Genomic DNA, 18,516 nt, shown 5'->3' with positions numbered 1-18,516 from the left:
CTGCTAGCAAACCTTTTTAAAGATGGCCGTATCGGGCTGGGAAGGTGGCTCAGTGGTAGAGTGCTTGCCTTGCATGCATGAGGCCCTGGGTTCAATTCCTCAGCACCACGTAAGCAGAAAAAGCTGGAAGTGGCGCTGTGGCTCAAGTGGTAGAGCACTAGCCTTAAGCTGAAGAGCTGAGGGACAGCGCCCAGGCCCAGAGTTCAGGCCCCACGACCAGCATAAAAAAAAAAAAAAAGATAGCCATATCATGCACTGTCATGTAAACCAAAGGCCTGAGTTCAAAGCTTATCTCTGCTGCTTGTCAGCCCTTTAAAAGGTTATTGCCAGGCACTGGCTCACACCTGTAATCCTAGTTTTTCAGGAGGTTGCAATCTGAGGATAATGGTTCCAAGCCAGCCCAGATAAGAAAGTTGTGGATTCTTTATCTCCAGAAAAGCCACCAGAGCCACCAAAGAAGCCAGAAGCAGATCTGTGGCTCAAGTGGTAGAGTGCTAACTTTAAGCAAAAAAGCTCAAGGACAGCACCTAGTTCAAGTCCCAAGACCCACATGCATACAAACAAAAAGCCAGGATGGCCATGTGGCTCCAATAATGAGCAATCCAGTGAGCCTGAGGCATTGAGTTCAAGCCCCTGTACTGGCAAAAACAAACAAAGCAAGTAAACAAAAAAAGCTCATGACTGGGTGCAGGTGGTACATTCCTGTAGTCCTAGCTACTCAGCATGCTAAGATATGAGGATCATCGAAGCCAGCCCAGGCAGGAAATTCCATGAGACTCCAATAAACTACCCCAAAAGTCAGAAGTGGAGCTGTGGCTCAAGTGGTAGAGTGCTAGCCTTGAGCAAAAGAAAAGAAGTTAAGGGATAGCACATAGGCTCTGAGTTCAAGCCTGAGGACCAGCACAAAACAACAGCTACAGCAATAACAAACCCCACTCACACACAATGAGTTTTTGAAAGTATACATCTCAAACTATTCTAAATTATTACTACCTGAAGTAGCGCTGTGGCTTAAGTGGTAGAGCACTCATCTTGAGCTGAAGAGTTGAGGGTCAGGGCCCAGGCCCAGAATTCAAGCCCTACAACCAGCCAAGAAAAAAAAAATCTAAGTTATTATTACCTATGAACTTTTAAATATAATTAGAATGGAAAATAGTAATATGTGGAATTTTAAATAAACTTTTGTTAAAATTTAACTAAAGATCTTAGCTACTTTGATTTACTTATTTAAGTTTTTCTAGTATTGCATCAAAAGCAGCAAATTCTAGATAATACATTTAAGAAGAAATACTTTTATTTGCTGTTTTTGTGAGACAGTGGGGTCTACGGGAAGGACATTAGCTTTGGAGTCACACTGAGTTTGAGTTCTAGCTCAGTCATTTACTTAGATTTTGGCAGATTTCTTAACCACCTGAGCTTCAAAAAAAGCATATTTCCTACTTCATTGGGTTGTGTAAGAATGAAATGTGCTACTTCTCCCACCCCCTTTGGTTGAAGAGAGATTGGTCTAGCATGATCTAAGATCAAGATGGTCTTGTATAAATGATAAAATGCTTCACCAGAATGCACTGTATCCTGGGGCTAGGATATATCAGGAAAGATGGAGGATGTAAATAATTAATTTTAGAGGTTTCATAACTTTTTAAACCATTAATCTATGTTATTTGTACCTCATGAGAGCAAATGCAATATTAGTTATTTATAAATGATAATGAAATGGGAACTGCTAAGCAGTTTACATGAGAGGGTGTTGTAACAGGCTTACTTTTCTTATCTTAGAAAATAATTTTAATTCAGCTTGACATTTATACATGCCAGCTAGCATCTGAATCAAAGAGACCTCAAAGACTAGAATGTGTCTGTTGCTCTTGTGTGCCCCTTGATAACACATATAGTAACTCATATGAATATTTTTCCAGTGAGATTTGTTTATTTTAATATGAGACTGTATTAAACAATAATTAAAAAGACGAAAGTGACATAACTAATGTTGTAGGTGGAAATTCTAAACCCCTCAAGCAAAAACTTCCAGATGGGACTCCTTATCATTTAATTGCAAGATAAACAGCCAGTACTTTGATGGTATTTATATTTGGGAAGAGAGTAAAAGGAAATCATTTTGGACTTTCCCTATATAAATTAAGGCCTCCTGAGTAATTAGCAGTTCATAAGTGCTTCCCACAAGTTTAAAAGCTATAGTTAATATGGGTATATGATTATGTGTATTATTATAGGTGTAAAATTTAAAATTGCTTAGAAATGCTTGAGTTATTCTGTAAACATTCTTGGTTGGATGAATAGAATTTTAAATAAGTGGATAAGGGGCTAATATTTATTGAACACTTACTTCTTGTCAAGCACTACACTAAGATTATCCATAGGTTGGTTTTAATCTTCACTACAATCTTAATGGTGGGTGCTATTATTGCCTGAATTTTACAGAAAGAGCAGAGATTAGATTACTTGTATAAAGTCAGTTTCAGAGCTAGGATTCAAATACAGATGACCCTAGATTCAAGAGCTCATTTTTAAAAATTCATTTATTTTACCATTGTCTTGAATTACTGTGCTGTTTTCGTAGTCAATATGTGGCAACAATAATATGTTAGCATTTGTATGCACCAAATGTTTACTTACTTTCTTAGTAACATTTTAGTGCCACATATCAAATGATACTAACAATGTGTGTGGTATGTATCAACTTCTGATGTTACTTTACATGTAACATCTTGATATGTACTAACTTATTTAGTCTGGTCCTACGCTTGAACTCAGAGCCTGGGGAGTGTCCTTGAGTTTTTTTTTTGCTCAAGCCTAGTGCTCTACCACTTGAGCCACAGATCCACTTCTGGTTTTCCAGTTGTTAATTGGAGTTGATAGTCTCATGCAAACCTCCGGTTTCAGCCTCCTAAGTAGCTAGGATAACAGCTATGAGCCATAGGAGCTTGGCTTGAGATGTAACAACTTTAGATGTAACTTTTCAGATATATTCCTTTTTTCTTTTTCTTTTTCCTGTCTTTCTTTCTTCTTTTTTGTCAGTTGCAGGGTTTGAACTCAGGGCCTAGGTGGTGTCCAGGCTGTTCACTAGCTTGAAGTGAACTTTTTCTCTTTAAGGTAGTGCTCTACCACTTTGAGCCACAGTGCCACTTCCAGTTTTCTGGTGATTAATTGGAGATAAGGGTCTCATGGACTTTCCTGCCCAGGTTGGCTTGAAGCCATGATCCTCAGATCTCAGCCTCCTGAGTAGCTAGGATTACAGTCATGAGGCACCAGCGCCTGGCCAGGCATATTCTTAATATTATATTCAATTCAAAGTAGGAGTGAATGCTGGGCCACCAGGGGCTCACACCTATAATCCTAGCTACTCAGGAGGCTGAAATCTGGAATCTCAGTTCAGAGTCATCCTGGGCAGGAAACTCCATGAAACTCTTACCTCCAATTAATCACAGAAAAAGCCAGAAGTAGCACTGCGGCTCAACTGATAGAGCATTTGAGAAAAAAAAAAAAAAAAAAAAAAGAGCTCAGGGACTTTGCAGAGAGGCCCAGAGTTTGAGCCCCAGGACCTGGTGGGGGGGGGAGGGTGAAGAGTGACTGTGATATAGATTAAGCTATTAATTAAGCTATTAATGCTCAGTTCCTGTAAGGACCATGTAGTGTTTACTTTTATCTTGTCTTTCTTAGGTATTTTTCAGTGTAGCCGGATGAAGGTGTTCATGCTCATCTCAGATAATGATGCTATGTGAGTGTGACACACACTACTGGGTTAGTGAGAATGTTAGGATAATAAAGCCTTATTGGTACAGGCTGGAAGACTTAATCCTGATCATGGCATGGAAATCTCGGCTAAGCAGAAGCGGAAAAGCCAGTCTTAAATGCTTTTCCTTTTCAAGAAGGCAGCTAAGGTGCCCAGATATCTTTGCCCTCCAGGGGTGCAGGTGTGTGGTTTAATTCTTTAATCATTCACATAAATTAAGGCTTATTCCTTTGCATTTTGAAAATAATATAAGACAACAGTCTCCATGTTTTATTGCCAAGCAAGAGCTTTGAACTTCAGTCTCATTGAAGTTTGATAAACTGTGAAGGTTTTCCAGGGGTGGGCGGGACACTTAACTACAGAGCAAACACTGGGCTGATAAGAGCTGCAAAAGAAGGAACCTACTAAGGAGCAGCTAATAGGGAGAGTTTTATACTTGGCTGTTGGCTGGTGAACAGTTCTCACCTGGAGGAGGCTTTCCCTATCTCTGTCCTTAGCTCTTTCCCTTCATTCACAGATAAAATGAGCAGCCAAGCTTTCTGTTTTCACTTTGTGGAACTGGGAATGGGCGGGGTAAATACTTGTGGTAGGGTGGTTCTGTGTAAGAAACTTTGAAATTTGGAGACAAGTTATAACTTCCCACAAATGCTGATTGGCATGCAGCTGTGGACAGGACATAAAGATGACACACGTGCATGCTCACACATGGCATGTACACACAGGCACAAAGGCATACACATGATTCACATAGACACAAATGGACCACATCTCTCAGGTGATTTTACTGTTAATCTGCCTTTGTGCTTAAGTAAAATAAACTGATAACTGATAATAAAGTGTTAATAATGAGGCACGTGTTAAGAAGCATAGATTCTTGAATCAGACCTTGATTTGAATCTTTGCTGATATTACTACTAGCTATGTAATCTTGAACAAGTAAATTCTGTTATCTTTTTTTTTTTTTTGGGGGGGGGTCCGGGCATGGGGCCTGAACTCTGGGCCTTGGTGCTGTCCCTCAGCTCTTCAGCTCAAGGCTAGTGCTCTACCACTTTGAGCCACAGCGCCACTTCCGGCTTTTTTCTTTTTGCTTATGTGGTGCTGAGGAATTGAACCCAGGGCCTCATGCATGCAAGGCAAGCACTCTACCACTGAGCCACCTTCCCAGCCCCTCTGTTATCTTATTTTAAAAATAGAAATATAGAAACATTTCTCATAGGATTGTTGTGAAAATTAAGAAAAACAATGCATATAAAACACTTAGCACGCTATCTAATGTGCAGTAAATTGCACAGGGGATCAAAAATGGTACTTGTTCTTTATATCCAGTAATCTAAATATCTGGCTGGCAGGTGAATAGATTTGCTTAATAGATTTGTTTAATAGATTTGCTTCTCTAATTTTCTGTTTCCCTTTTTCAATGTGAAATCTTTCAAAAAAATTTGTCTTTTTCTCTTTGCTCCTAAGAGGACAAAAGTACTTTGATTCTAACTACTCTGAAAACATTTCCTGTGTAAAGGAATTTCATATTGACTTTAGTCCCTGGAGCTAGGGAGAAGAAGCAACAGGTTTGCTTCTCAGTTGATTTCTTTCATTTCCACCATCAAAGGGAAAAAAAAAAATCTTGTACTAGCTTTAGGTAGAGGAAAGTCATAAAAAGGCCACATCACCTTGGGACGAAGTCTTTGTAAGATCAGTGAAAGTGGGTAGAAGAAAGGAAGGAGAATGCAAAGGTGGTAATATAGCTGATTTTAACATTGTTATGGCATAGTTTTCTTTCCACTTTAGTTTAGACTTAGTTAACGACTTAGTTTTGGTTATTGGTATTTTGGAAAAGTTAATGTCAGAAATTGATGTGTATTTACTTATAGCTTTACTCTCAGTTTTAGCCTTCCCTCCTTCCCTCCCTCCTCCATCTTTTCCTCCCTCCTTTCTCTTTCTCCTTCCCCCCCTCCCCCACCTTTTTTTTTATGCTGGAGGTTTAACTGGAGGCCTTACACAGACTAAGCACAAACCCACCACTGAGCTACACCCTTAGCTTCCAGTTTTGGCCATTTTTTAGAGAGGTGATTTTCTGGTGGGCTAACTACTCAGAGGATAGGCTGGGCATCAGTGGCTCATGCCTGTGATCCTAGTTACTCAGGAGGCTGATATCTGAGGATCGAGGTTCAAAGCCAGCCCAGGCAGGAAAGTCAGTGAGACTCTTTATCTCCAATAAACCACCAGAAAACTGGAAGTGGCGCTGTGGCTCAAGTGGTGGAATGCTAACCTTCAGCTGAAGAGCTGAGGGACAGAGCCCAGGCCCAGAGTTCAAGCCCCATGACTGATGAAAACAAAACAAAACAAAAACTACTCAGAGGATGTTTTCACAACTTCTGTGGGTGGGGTGGGCTGTGTGAAGAGCGCAATGCTAGACAGTTGCTAACCTTGGAAGCACTCTTTGTATAGATGGGACAGTCATGGAATGTAAACGTTACTCTTCTGGCCCTCAGGTTGATACGTACATGGTGAAATCCTAGGGTCACCACAATTACTGTTGTGAGATGGAAACTTATTGAGCTTAGCTTGGTAGAGAAACTTACTTATTTTATGAACTTTACTAAACTACTAGGATCAGGAATGGTTTTTTGAAGCATCTATTTGGAGCTGAGGGTCAAGGCCTAGCACAGGCAAGGTACCCTGGGTTCAATCCTTAGCATCCATTTTTATAAATTTTGAGCATTTCCTGAAATGCTCAAATGAGTGAGCCTGGGAACAAGGAAATGTCCACTTTGACAGCAACTTCTTCATATTGATTTGGGGCAGTATATTCATTATTTGAGGAATTTGGTTCTCACTCCAGAAGGGAATATTTTGCTGCATTTTTCTCTGTAAATGTGTTATCATGCCATTATCATACCCAAAGATAAAACTCACAGGAGGGAAGACTCTTATACCTTTTTTTTTCCCCTAGAGCTGTGGACTGAACTGTCAGGCAAGTGCTCTTCCACTGAGCTAAATCCCTAATCCCAAGACTTTTAAGGAAATACAACAAGCATTTATAATGCACTGGGCACTGTGGAAGTTTACATGCATTATTTTAATTTTTCAGCTGGGACAGTTAGCAAGCCATATTATTGTCCACATATTTCACAGAGGAAATAGGCTTGAAGGAGAATTTGCCCAAGGTCACAGTAGTAAATGGTAGGTCTGGGAATGAACTGCAAAGCCCAAGTGCTCAAGCAGTTTTTCTTTTTTCTATTTTTTTTGTATTTTTATTTTATTTATTTATTTTTAATTGTGAAAATACCATACAGAGGAATTACAATTACATGGGCAAGATAATGAGTACATTTCTTATCAAGCATTGTTACCTCCTCCTTTGTTTCCCCTTCCTATCCCTTCCCATCTTCTCCCCTTCCCCCCCTCAAGAAGTTTTTCTTAAACTTCAGAATATACAAGAAACTCCAAAGGTACTCATTAAAAAAAATACTGGGTTCCAGTTAGAAATTCTAGATAACTCAATCTAGAATGGTGCCAGATTACAAATTTTAGACCAAGCACTTGTGGCTCATGTTTATAATTGTAGCTACTCAGAAAACTGGGGATCATGGTTTGAGTCAGTCCAGGCAGTCAAATCTGAGAAACTGTTATCTCCAACTAACAAGCAAAAAGCTGGAATTGGAGATGTGGCTTAAGTGAGATCATCAGCTGTGAGCAAAAGGCTGAGCAAGAATTCAAGGCTCTGAGTTTAAGCCTCAGTACTGGCTCTAGCTGCGCATGCACATGTACATGCACACGCATACACACACACACACGCACACGCACACACACAGACATCTCCATTTTTTTGGGGGGGGGGGTCTGGTTGTGGGGCCTGAACTCTGGGCCTGGGCACTGTCCCTCAGCTCTTCAGCTCAAGGCTAGCGCTCTACCACTTGAGCCACAGCACCACTTCCGGCTTTTTTCTTTTTGCTTATGTGGTGCTGAGGAATCGAACCCAGGGCCTCATGCGTGCAAGGCAAGTTCTCTACCACTGAGCCACCTTCCCAGCCCCACATCTCCATTTTTTTTAACAGGGCCTCTTGTGATCAAAGAGTTAAGTTGATTGAGTAGCATTAAGTGATATGGCTTTCCACACTTGACAAACAAGAAAAAAAATCTGTAGATTAAATAACTATCCATGATTAAGCTACAATAGACAGCCATGATTCAAACCCACGTCTATCTAATATTCCCATTATTAGACGCCTACTAATTTAAAGTTTCAAAATTCCAGTTATTAACACATATTATTTGGTTAATTGCACAAATGAGTTGTTTACTTTGACATCTCAGTACATGTATATATCATGCATTAATCTCTGTTCCTCTACCCTCTCCACATTTCCTTCTTCCCCTAACTCTCCTAGTAGTCCCTCTTGTAATTTCAAGTCTTTTCTTTTTTTAATTTGCATATATGAGAGAAAACATGTGATACTCTTCTTTATGTGTCTGGCTTATTTTGACAAGTCCATGATTGATCTACACATTTCCCAAGCACAACAAGTGCAGAAAAATACATGTAAAAATTGAGCCATTGTTTACAAGTTCTTGGCATTTACCAAGGTTAATAACTTAGATATAAGACATAGTCCTTAAATGATTTTTGTGAACTTTTTAAATGAAAAAACTGCTTTATCTTTGTAATCAGAGACATGTAAAGGATGGAAGGAGTAAGGAAAGCGCCAGCAGGTATATCCCTAAGGGAATTAAAACTCTTCTGCCACCCATCTTCACCACTGAAAAGAATGAGGGTTGATATTGAGACTGGCAGTCAGATGGCAGTAGGTCATGCTCTTCATCATCTTCTGTCCTGCCTTTGAGTCATAGCTCACTGAAGACAAATTTGATTTGCCTTTCAGTCCACTTGCCAGGACAGAGATAACCCATTGATTGACTAACATGGCCTCTTACTGGGATTGTGAAAACACTTTTTTCCTTTCTCATTTTCTCTTTCTGTCTTGTTTTGTCTTTGCAGCTCAGCGACATGTCCTCACATACATGGAGGATGCAGTGTGCCAACTACTAGAGAACAGGGAAGATGTTAACCAGTATGGCATTGCCAGGTTCTTCACTGAATAGTAAGTACATAGGGCAAACCCAAAAGTGATACGTGGAAGTAGGGTAGGGCATGTGAAGAATATGGTAGGATGGTGATTATTATGCAGTGACAATGAATGCTTACTTTTGGTGGGCTGCTTAAGGTCTGCCTGACAGGTTTCAGAGTATGCCTTTGGTGTAGCTGGGTTGTTCAGTGATGTGGTCCCTAAGTGGGCATGTCTATCAGAGCCTAACTGCTGCCTTTTGATCTATTAAATATGTTTTATTCAGTCCATCTTAGAATATTTTTTTGTCAATCTTGTGGCTCAAACTCAGGGCCTGGGCACTGACCCTGAGCATTTTGGTTCAAGGCTAGCACTCTACCACTTTGATCCACAGCTCTACTTCTGGGTTTTGAGTGGTTAATTAGAGATAAGAGTCTCATGGGGACTTTTCTCTCCAGGCTGGCTTTGAACCATGGTCCTCATATCTTGGCCTCCAAAGTAGCTAAGATTACGGGTGGGAGCCACCAGCACTTGTCCCATCTTATAATTTTTAACTTTATCCTTTATTCAAAGTATTCACTCTGATTTCCTTTGGTTAGTGATTATTTAGTCTGATTTTTTTTCATGGCTGATTTTTCCTCATGGAACTGTTTAGGATACAGATCCTCTGCAGTTTGTGTACTTGGTGGTTTAAGAGTATTTCTAGCCAGGTGCCAGTGGCTCATGCCTGTAATCCTAGCTTATCAGGAAGCTGACATCTGAGAATCACGGTTCAAAGCCAGCTCAGGCAGGAAAGTCCTTGAGACTCTTATCTCCAATAAACCACCAGAAAACCAGAAGTGGTACTGTGGCTCAAGTGGTGGAGTGCTAGCCTTGAGCTGAAGAGCTGAGGAACAGTGCCCAGGCCCAGAGTTCAAGCTTCATGACAAAAACAAACAAACAAACAAACAAATAAGTACAGAAATAAAATAAGAGAACATATACCTCCTAGAAATATTCTTTTCTTTTTTGTTTCTTTTTTTCTTTTTTTTTGTCGGTTGTGGGTCTTGAACTCTGGGCCTTGGCGCTGTCTCTCAGCTCTTTAGCTCAAGTCTAGCACTGTACCACTTGAGCCACAGCTCCACTTTCAATTTTCTGGTGGTTTATTGGATGTAAGAGAATCATGGACTTTCCTTCCCAGGCTGGCTTTGAACCACAATCCTCAGATCTCAGCCTCCTGAATAACTAGGATTGCAGGCATGAGCCACCAGCATCTGGCTTCACAGATCTTTTTAAAAGGTCATGCTTCAGTAAAAAGTATCCAGTGGGGTATATAGGAGTCAAAATGATTGCTCCTTCAGGAATGTCATTGAACTTTTTTTTAGGTAAATGAGATCATCACTTTTAAACACCTTAGTCTTCATGGAAAGGATGTGCTAAAGAAATACAAAGCATTGTCATTATTAATAAAATGTCATCACAAATGTTTACTTGGATTTTCTTTCCTTTTTTTCTGATTTATTGGTAATATTTTAAAAATGGAAGAGCAATCTCTTACAGGTTTTGTTTTAATCATGAACTAAAGTCTATCTGTCTTGAAGATAGAGTTATCCCCACCTCCTGTCTGTTCTACAGATGTTCCTTCCAGATCAGACAGTTATTCTGATATCCTTAACTTGAGTTGCTGTTAAAGGAAAACGTGACTCTCCCTAGCTCTTTTGCTGAGTGAGAGTTCTTGTAAATAAAATCTAGTGTTCTTATGGGTTGGAATTTTAGGTTCTTGGGAAAAACAGATTTTCTGGTTGAAGAATTAGTCTTCTAAAGGAGGATGAAGTAGAGAAGGGAATCTCATGTTCTTGTTCTCATGGCTGGGCCAAAGCAAATGAGGTGGACCAAGGAATAAAATCTGAGATTGAATAGCCTTGCATGCTTTTACAGGACCAACAAGCCTATGGGTCAAATTTCTAGGTCATTTAATCTGTACCGGTACTCTAGAGGCTTCTTGCCAAGTGAAATATGACTCTTCTGGGGTTAATGCTTCATTCTGGCTTTAATTTTTTTTACCCTCCTACCCCCATCTTCTTTCTAAGTCTTTTCTGTGTTGTACTGGTTCCTTGAAGGTAGAGTAATTTCTTCTTTATATGTTTTCCCATCATCCCTGTTGTGTGATGCTTACTAGCATATACTACATGTCAGGTTTTCTTATATTCTTCTGTTGCTCTGTGTGTGTGTGTGTGTGTGTGTGTGTGTGTGTGTGTGTGTGTGTGTGTGTGTGTGTGTGTGTGTGTGTGTGTGTGTGTGTGTGTGTGTGTGTGTGTGTGTGTGTGTGTGTGTGTGTGTGTATGAGAGAGAGACAAATCTCCATATTTTTCCATTTAAGAAGTTGTGTAACATGCCTATTCTGGCCTGTGTAACTGATACAGAACTCAGCAGTAAGTCTTAGAATTGTTTCAAAATGCTATTGACTCTAGGTAGCTTTTGATCTACAAATATGCTGTTTGGGTGTATTGTTTTGTTTTTGTTAGTCGTGGGGCTTGAACTCAGCTGTCCCTCAGCTCTTCAGCTCAAGGCTAGCGCTCTATCATTTGAACCAGTGTCACTTCCGTTTTCTGGTGGAGATGAGTCTCATGGATTTTCCTGCCTGGGCTGGCTTTGAACCATGATCCTCAGATCTCAGCCTCCTGAGTAGCTAGGATTACGGGTGTGAGCCACCAGCACCAGGCAGCATTTTTTTTTTTTTTTGTCTTTTCTTTTTTTGGTACTCGTGACTGAACCCAGGACATTGCACTTGCTAGGCAAGTGCTTTGCCACTGAACTATAGCCCAGCCCCCAATATACTGTTAGGGAAAAAAAACACAACAAAAAACCAGATTTTTCATAGCACTGATAGAAATCTAGTTGCTAAGTAAGTTGTTTCTTGTTCTCAGGAAACTAAAAATTACATAATAAGCATGAGTGGCACATACCTAACACTTCTATAACTCTGAAACATCAGATTGGCCTGAGGAAGTTGTTTTGAGAAGGGAAAAGTGAACCAGCATCAAAACTTCAAGAAACATATTTTAAAGACTTAGATGTGTAGCCAATGTGACAAGATGAAAAGTATTAGAAGTACTTGTGATAGAATATTTTATAGTATATTTGATAGTATTTGATAGAAAGGAGACCTGAATAATAGAAGCTTCTGATTTTATTTTGTGAATTTGTTTGATCTAATGAAAATCCTTCTTTCAGGCCTCAAGTTGTAAGGACTCATAAATGAGAGAAGCATGAAATGGAAAGAAGGATGAAAAAGAGCTCTTTAATCAAGTCCTCTGTAGCCTTGGGCAGATTTCTGAAATCTGAGCCTCAGTCATCTCATCTATGAAATGGGTTTAATAAAACCTTACGTGCTAATATTAATAATACAATGATTATGATGAGTTTTTATTAAATTTATATTGTGTTTCTTATACTATAATTCATTGAAGCCTAGATATGATGATCTATTTTACTAAAAATGAGGAAACTGAAGCTTCTGAACATAAAGGGTAACAGTGCTTCAAGCTTCCACAGCTAATAAGTATCAGAATTTGGAATCAAGCATTGTCTGCAGTATTGAAAAGACCACACTATTCTCTACTGGCTCCAAGGTACTTTACTGCCTAATTTTGCTCAAGGCCTACCCTAATAACATACTGAGGTCCCTGATAGCTGGAATTTCTACTATTCTTGAATTCAAGAATTATAGCACTGTCTGAAGACCATGACCTCAGTTCACTGCATTTTAATTGTCTAGCATTGGCCCCTGGGTGGACACAATTAGAGTTGCCTCTAAGTAACAGGGAGCATGATTTTTTAAAAATATGTTCAATATACACTTCTACCTCATAGTTTTAAATTTATGCCTTTTTGAACACTGAAAATGATGGTTGATTTACCATTAAACAGTGATAAAAGACTATCAGAAATTGTTTCTGGGAAGCTTTTCTACCGATCACCTTCTCTCTTACCTCTCTTCTCTCTTACGCCCTCTCACCTTATAGATTGTTCCAGCAAATCTAAGATAAACTATAAAACATAGAACCTGAGCAGCACTGTGGATGTCTGCTCTGAAGATCGTATTTCTCTGGACACACTAGAAAGAAGGATAGCAAATCCCAAAGGATTTTCTTAAAAGTTATGTGTTAACCTCTACCTCTGAGTGTTGTCCTTCAACTGGGAGAAAGTGAAAGGCATTCATATTTAGAGGTGCTATTCTAAGAACAGACCAAGTCATTGCAGGGTCAGGCCCTCTGCATATGTATATCCAAGAAAACAAAGCTGGAGTAGCTGGGACTTAAGAGACCACAGCTGAATGTGACTAGGTTCTTGTGGTAAGGATAAAATGAGAAATATGGCTTTTAAGTCATTGGAAAATAATGATGAGAGAAAAACAAGCTGAAATCGGAGAATTCCTATCAGAGTTGGGAACCATTCTTTGCAGGCTAAATTGGTAGTTTCAATCCTGTGGCATCAGAAAGCTTGACTTCCACATACTAATACTGAAAACAGTAACACTCTGTGGTCTTTGTCTTTGGACCTAGGAGGGAATTTTTATGATCTTTTTGTTTTGTTTTTTAAATGATGTCTTTAGTTGGTGAAGTTTTGATGAAGACTATTTTGGCTATTTTAGCTATAAGAAAAACAAGTACACAGCTTGCCTTCATTGATAGAGGCTTATTTTAAGAATGAAAACAGGACTGCAATCATTTAGCAATTATTTTAGGGCACCTTTGATGTGCCTCTGTGTGCTAGGTAACAGGAATATATCAAGGAACAAGACAAACCAAGGTATCTCGTGAACCTAGTGTTAAAAAAACAGATGGTCAATAAACACAAACTGATAATGATAATATGAGCTATGTATGAGGTACTATTCTAAGCATAAATCATTGAACTGTCACAAGACTGAGGTGCACATAAAAGTAACATTCTCAAGGTTATACAGCTGATAACTATAACAACATAATGGGGGGGGGGAGAAACAGCAAGGTGATTTGAGCCCTATGGAAGAGATGACATTTGAGAATCAGTACCTTAATTCAGAGGGTAACTTATCTACTCTTTGTCAGTTTTGGTTCTATCTGTGTTGAAAAAAAAATAATTGGTTTTATTTGCTGCTACTCAGAATGAAGGATCCTTAATAGTTGATATTCTAGAAATCTACTTTATAGGTAGTTGGCTCCCTTGTGCCTTATTCAGATTGGATAATGAGAGTATAAAGTACTGAGAGAAATGGCCTGTGTTATTTGTAGATATGGTGATGGCAAGCTTTACTTGTCAGTTTTTAGAAAGGCACATTAATATTCTGAGACATAGTAATCATCCAAATTCAGTTGGAAGTTGAAGGTCTTTGATTTCTTATAAAAAGTTTTAACAGGGGCTGGGAAGGTGGCTCAGTGGTAGAGCGCTTGCCTTGCATGCTCGAGGCCCTGGGTTCGATTCCTCAGCACCACATAAGCAAAAAGAAAAAAACCGGAAGTGGCGTTGTGGCTCAAGTGGTAGAGCGCTAGCCTTGAGCTGAAGAGCTGAGGGACAGCGCCCAGGCCCAGAGTTCAGGCCCCACAACCGGACCCTCCCCCAAAAAAGTTTTAACATCAAATTTCTTTCTTATTGTTTTGATTAGAATAAGTCCACTAATTTACTCTTAGAGAGAGGAAAAATGAGATCCAAATCATGCATATTCTTTTTTTAACTGCATTTTTTTGGTCTTTTTTCTTTTTTGGTACTGGGGATCAAACCCAGGACATTGCACTTGCTAGGCAAGCACTTTGCCACTGAGCTACATTCCAGCCTCATATTCTTAAATATATCTTAATATGTATCATAATATATATCACAATATATATTCTGAAATTATATCTCCAGTGAAAATAATCCATGATCTTTAGTAAAATATGAATTCTTATTCTTTTCAAAATTTTCTTACATAGAACTCAAAGTTCTATGAAAGATGACCTGCTTCTTGTCTATATAATATAGACCAATCAGGGTTTCAATACTCAGTTCTAAAGTTGGCAGATACTTTAGAATTATCCTCCATCTAGCATTAAGTGATGTTGTTTGGGTTCTTCCTGTATCCATAGTAACAGAAGAACAGAGGCAACAAGACATACATCAGAGCCAGGCACAGTGGTTCATGCTTATAATCCTAGCCTGTAAGATCAGGAAGAATTTGAAAAAAGGGTCACTAAACCCCTTCACAAACCAGTAACTGGGTATTATGGCACACACTTGTCATCCCAGCCATAAGGGAGACTAAGATTGTGAGGATGACAGTTCTAGACCAGTCTGGGCAAAATCATCAGGAGACTACATCTCAGTGGAAGAAACTGGGCATGGTGGCATGTATCTGTCATCCTTTCTATGGAAGCAATTATAAAGTAGAAGGATCCAAGAGCAGGTCTAGGCAAAAAGTGAGACCCTATCTCAAAATAACCAATGCAAAAAGAAGACTGGAAATGTAGCTCAATAGTAAGAGTACCTGGCCGGGCGCTGGTGGCTGAGGCCTGTAATCCTAGCTACTTAGGAGGCTGAGCTCTGAGAATTGCAGTTCAAAGCCAGCCTGGGCAGGAGAGTCCATGAGATTCTTATTTCCAATAAACTACCAGAAAACCGGAAGTAGTGCTGTGGCTCAAGTGGTAGGATGCTAGCCTTAAGCTGAAGAGCTTTCCTGTCCCTCAGGGACAGCACCCAGGTCCAGAGTTCGAGCCCCATGATCGACAAAAAAAAAAAAAAAAAAAAAAGAGTACCTGCCTAACAAGTAAAGAGGCCTTGAATTCAATCCCCAGTACCCAAGGAAAAAAGAAAAAATAAACAGAACAAACCAGAACTTTTCTGATCCCTTTGAACTCTACTCATAGCTTTGAATGAAGATCGATTTAAGACTTCTCAGGGCCACTCCAGCTCCATGTTTTCCCCATTTATAATTCATTTGAGCCAAAACGTGGTATGGTGAAGTAACGGTGACTAATCCTATTATAGACTTCTTCAAAATGGGTAGTACTTCTCCCTGAAGCCAGCCCTGCCTGCCTGTTTTCCATAGTGCAGTTCTTAGCTAGAGTCAACACATTATAACAGAAAATTACCAATCTCTCATTGTTAGCATCTGGATTCTCACAGACTCAGAAAATTGCCAGGAATAGATTTCATCTATATTTAAAGCAATATTGTCTTCAATTACTGGCCCAGACATTTTTGTTAAGTTGTCATTTGTGATAGCTATAGAGGATTCTGGATATGTGTGTATGTGTGTGTGTGGAGAGAGAGAGAGAGAGAGAGACTGACAGACAGAGACAGAGGTATACATATAGCAGAGGGAGCCATACTAGTTTTGCTCAATGTTAGCACTCTACTACTTGAGCCACAGCTTCACTTCTGGCTTTTTTGGTGGTTAAAGATAAAGAGTCTCACAGACTTTCCTGACCTGGCTGGTTTCCAAGATCCTCAGTTCTCAGCCCCTTGAGTAGCTAGGATTATAGGTATGAGCAACTGGTACCTAGCTGGAATCTGTTTTGAAGCTGAAAAATTGAAGATCATTGAAGACCCAAGGAACTGCCTATTAGCTTAGAATTCATCTTCTTCTTGAGTCCTTTCATGGTGTGGTTACTGGAAACCATCTTAGCAGCTCTTGACCTGGTATCTGAGAAAACGATTTCACAGCCCACTGGTCCATTCATTCATTCAGAAGTCAGAGTCAAAGGTTACAGAAGTAATAACTGGGCCTGGATTCTCCTAGTCAGAAAGGACCCAATTTCCCCACTTCCTCCCTTCTCAAGAGAAACTTGTCTTAAAACTGTTGAATAAGAGGAAATGAAAGAACTCCACTGTTGATGTAAGAGTTCTCATGACCCCATAGTAATACTATTTTCATGGGAGCTGCTTTTGTAGTTTGCCTAGTATAAAACTTAAGTATAATTCTTCACACTAAAGTATCTCCCCTTAGAGAAATAACTTGATTTATATAATCTATAAATAATATAAAGGATCTTTACTTGGTCTAAGTCGCCATATTCTGTCTACCTCCACTCTGATAATTCCCTGAGTACCCCTCTGGCAATGAGGTACACACACAACTCTGAATTAACAAATCTGTCATGCTATTAGCAGTACAAAATAGCTCATCTGAAGTTCAGAAACGTGACTTCATCAGCAACAGAGCAATTTAAATTTTTCTGTGCTTTTAATTTCTTCCATAATTTTCTCAGAAGTCTAGAAAGATCTATGGTGCTGGCGGCACAGGCCTGGCACAAGAACAGGAAAGAATGACACAATCTGGCACCTTAAGCAGAGGTCTTTGATGAACTGGGGTGGGGTGGCAGGATAGAAGGGAAGGAGGAAGGATAGTTAGGATCTTGGCAGCCACACAAAGGCTCTTCTTCTCTGAGAAAAGTGAAATGAAAGGCAAATGAAGCTTCCTTCTGCTATTATGATTTGCTACAATATTTGTCTCTCAGCTTCCAGCTCCTCAGCAGGTGCATCCTTACAGTTAGTGACTTGCCCACAAAACAAATTGTTTTTCAGGATCCTTCAAGAGGGGTCATGGCCAACCAATTTCCTGTCTGAGGCCAGGGCCGTGATTTTTCTTTTTAGTTATCGTATATGTACTGAGTAGCACAGTGGGAACTATCTTATCAGAAAATGAGATAAGCATGGAAAATTATTTCAGGACAAGTGGGTTTCAGCATTGCTAAGTTCTTTTTTTTTTTTTTTTTGCCAGTCATGGGGCTTGAACTCTGGGCCTGGGTGCTGTCCCTCAGCTCTTCAGCTCAAGGCTAGCACTCTACCACTTGAGCCACGGCACCACTTCTGGCTTTTGGCCTCATGCATGCAAGGCAAGCACTCTACCACCGAGCCACCTTCCCAGCCCCAACATTGCTAAGTTCTGAGTTTGCAACAATACAGAATATGTTGAGAACTCCTTATGTAAAACATTGTGGTAGTATTGAATTCATATCTTTGTCATTAACTAACATCAGTAATCAATGTCTTTGTGTTACGATTTTCCAGAACTAGGTCATTGCTAGTGATGATAATACCTGTCTCATAGGATTGCTATGTAAATCAAATGAAAGGACATGTATGAAATGTCTGGCTCTATTATAACTCATTTTTATTATGTGTCATTCCTTTGTGTGTCTGTGTTTGTGTGCTGGTACTGGGGCTTGAACTCAGGGCCTGGACACTGTCCCTTAGCTTTTTTGCTCAAGACTGGCATTCTACCACTTGAGCCACAGCTTCATTTCTGGCTTTTTAGTGGTTAATTGAAAATAAGACTCTTGTGGACTTTCTTGCCTGGTTTGGATTTGAACTGTGATCCTCAGATCTTAGGCTGCTGAATAGGTAAGATTACAGGAACAAGCCGCCAGTGCCTGGCTTGTCATTTTGATTTAGTTCCAAATTTCTTGGAAGATTTTGTTTCTCTTACTTTTTGGTCTCCTGGAAAATGGTAGTCTTCTTCATTTTCATCTTTAAGTGACATCAGAGTTGCAGATCTTGAGGATTTTCTATTATCTCTTGTTTCCTGCAACACTGCTTGCTTACCCTACATATTGCATACTTCATGGAGATGAGAACGTTTGGTGTTTTAATCCTGTGTGACTATTAGCCATTTAATGTTAGCTATTTTCCTTACATTTTTGTTCATTCACAGTATAACCTAAGAAAATTTTCATGTCTTCTTATTTCTTTTCACTTATA

The 18,516-nt window shown here is 39.6% G+C and overlaps 1 protein-coding gene across 4 annotated transcripts in view; it reads left to right on the top strand.

The window, feature by feature from the left end:
• Window positions 1-18,516, top strand: part of Cstpp1 (centriolar satellite-associated tubulin polyglutamylase complex regulator 1) — a 158,497-nt gene that overhangs the window by 28,084 nt on the left and 111,897 nt on the right. For all 4 annotated transcript variants that reach the window (XM_070032424.1, XM_070032425.1, XM_070032422.1 and 1 more), the window contains exon 2: window positions 8,751-8,853. In XM_070032424.1, coding sequence (XP_069888525.1) covers window positions 8,751-8,853 — 103 coding nt within the window. The remainder of the gene's footprint in view (window positions 1-8,750; window positions 8,854-18,516) is intronic.

Source organism: Dipodomys merriami, unplaced genomic scaffold (genome assembly GCF_024711535.1).
Source record: "Dipodomys merriami isolate MVZ:Mamm:240054 unplaced genomic scaffold, mDipMer1.0.p SCAF_21, whole genome shotgun sequence".
In the NCBI taxonomy this organism is placed as follows: domain Eukaryota; kingdom Metazoa; phylum Chordata; class Mammalia; order Rodentia; family Heteromyidae; genus Dipodomys; species Dipodomys merriami.
This window is presented reverse-complemented; position numbering and strand designations above follow the sequence as displayed.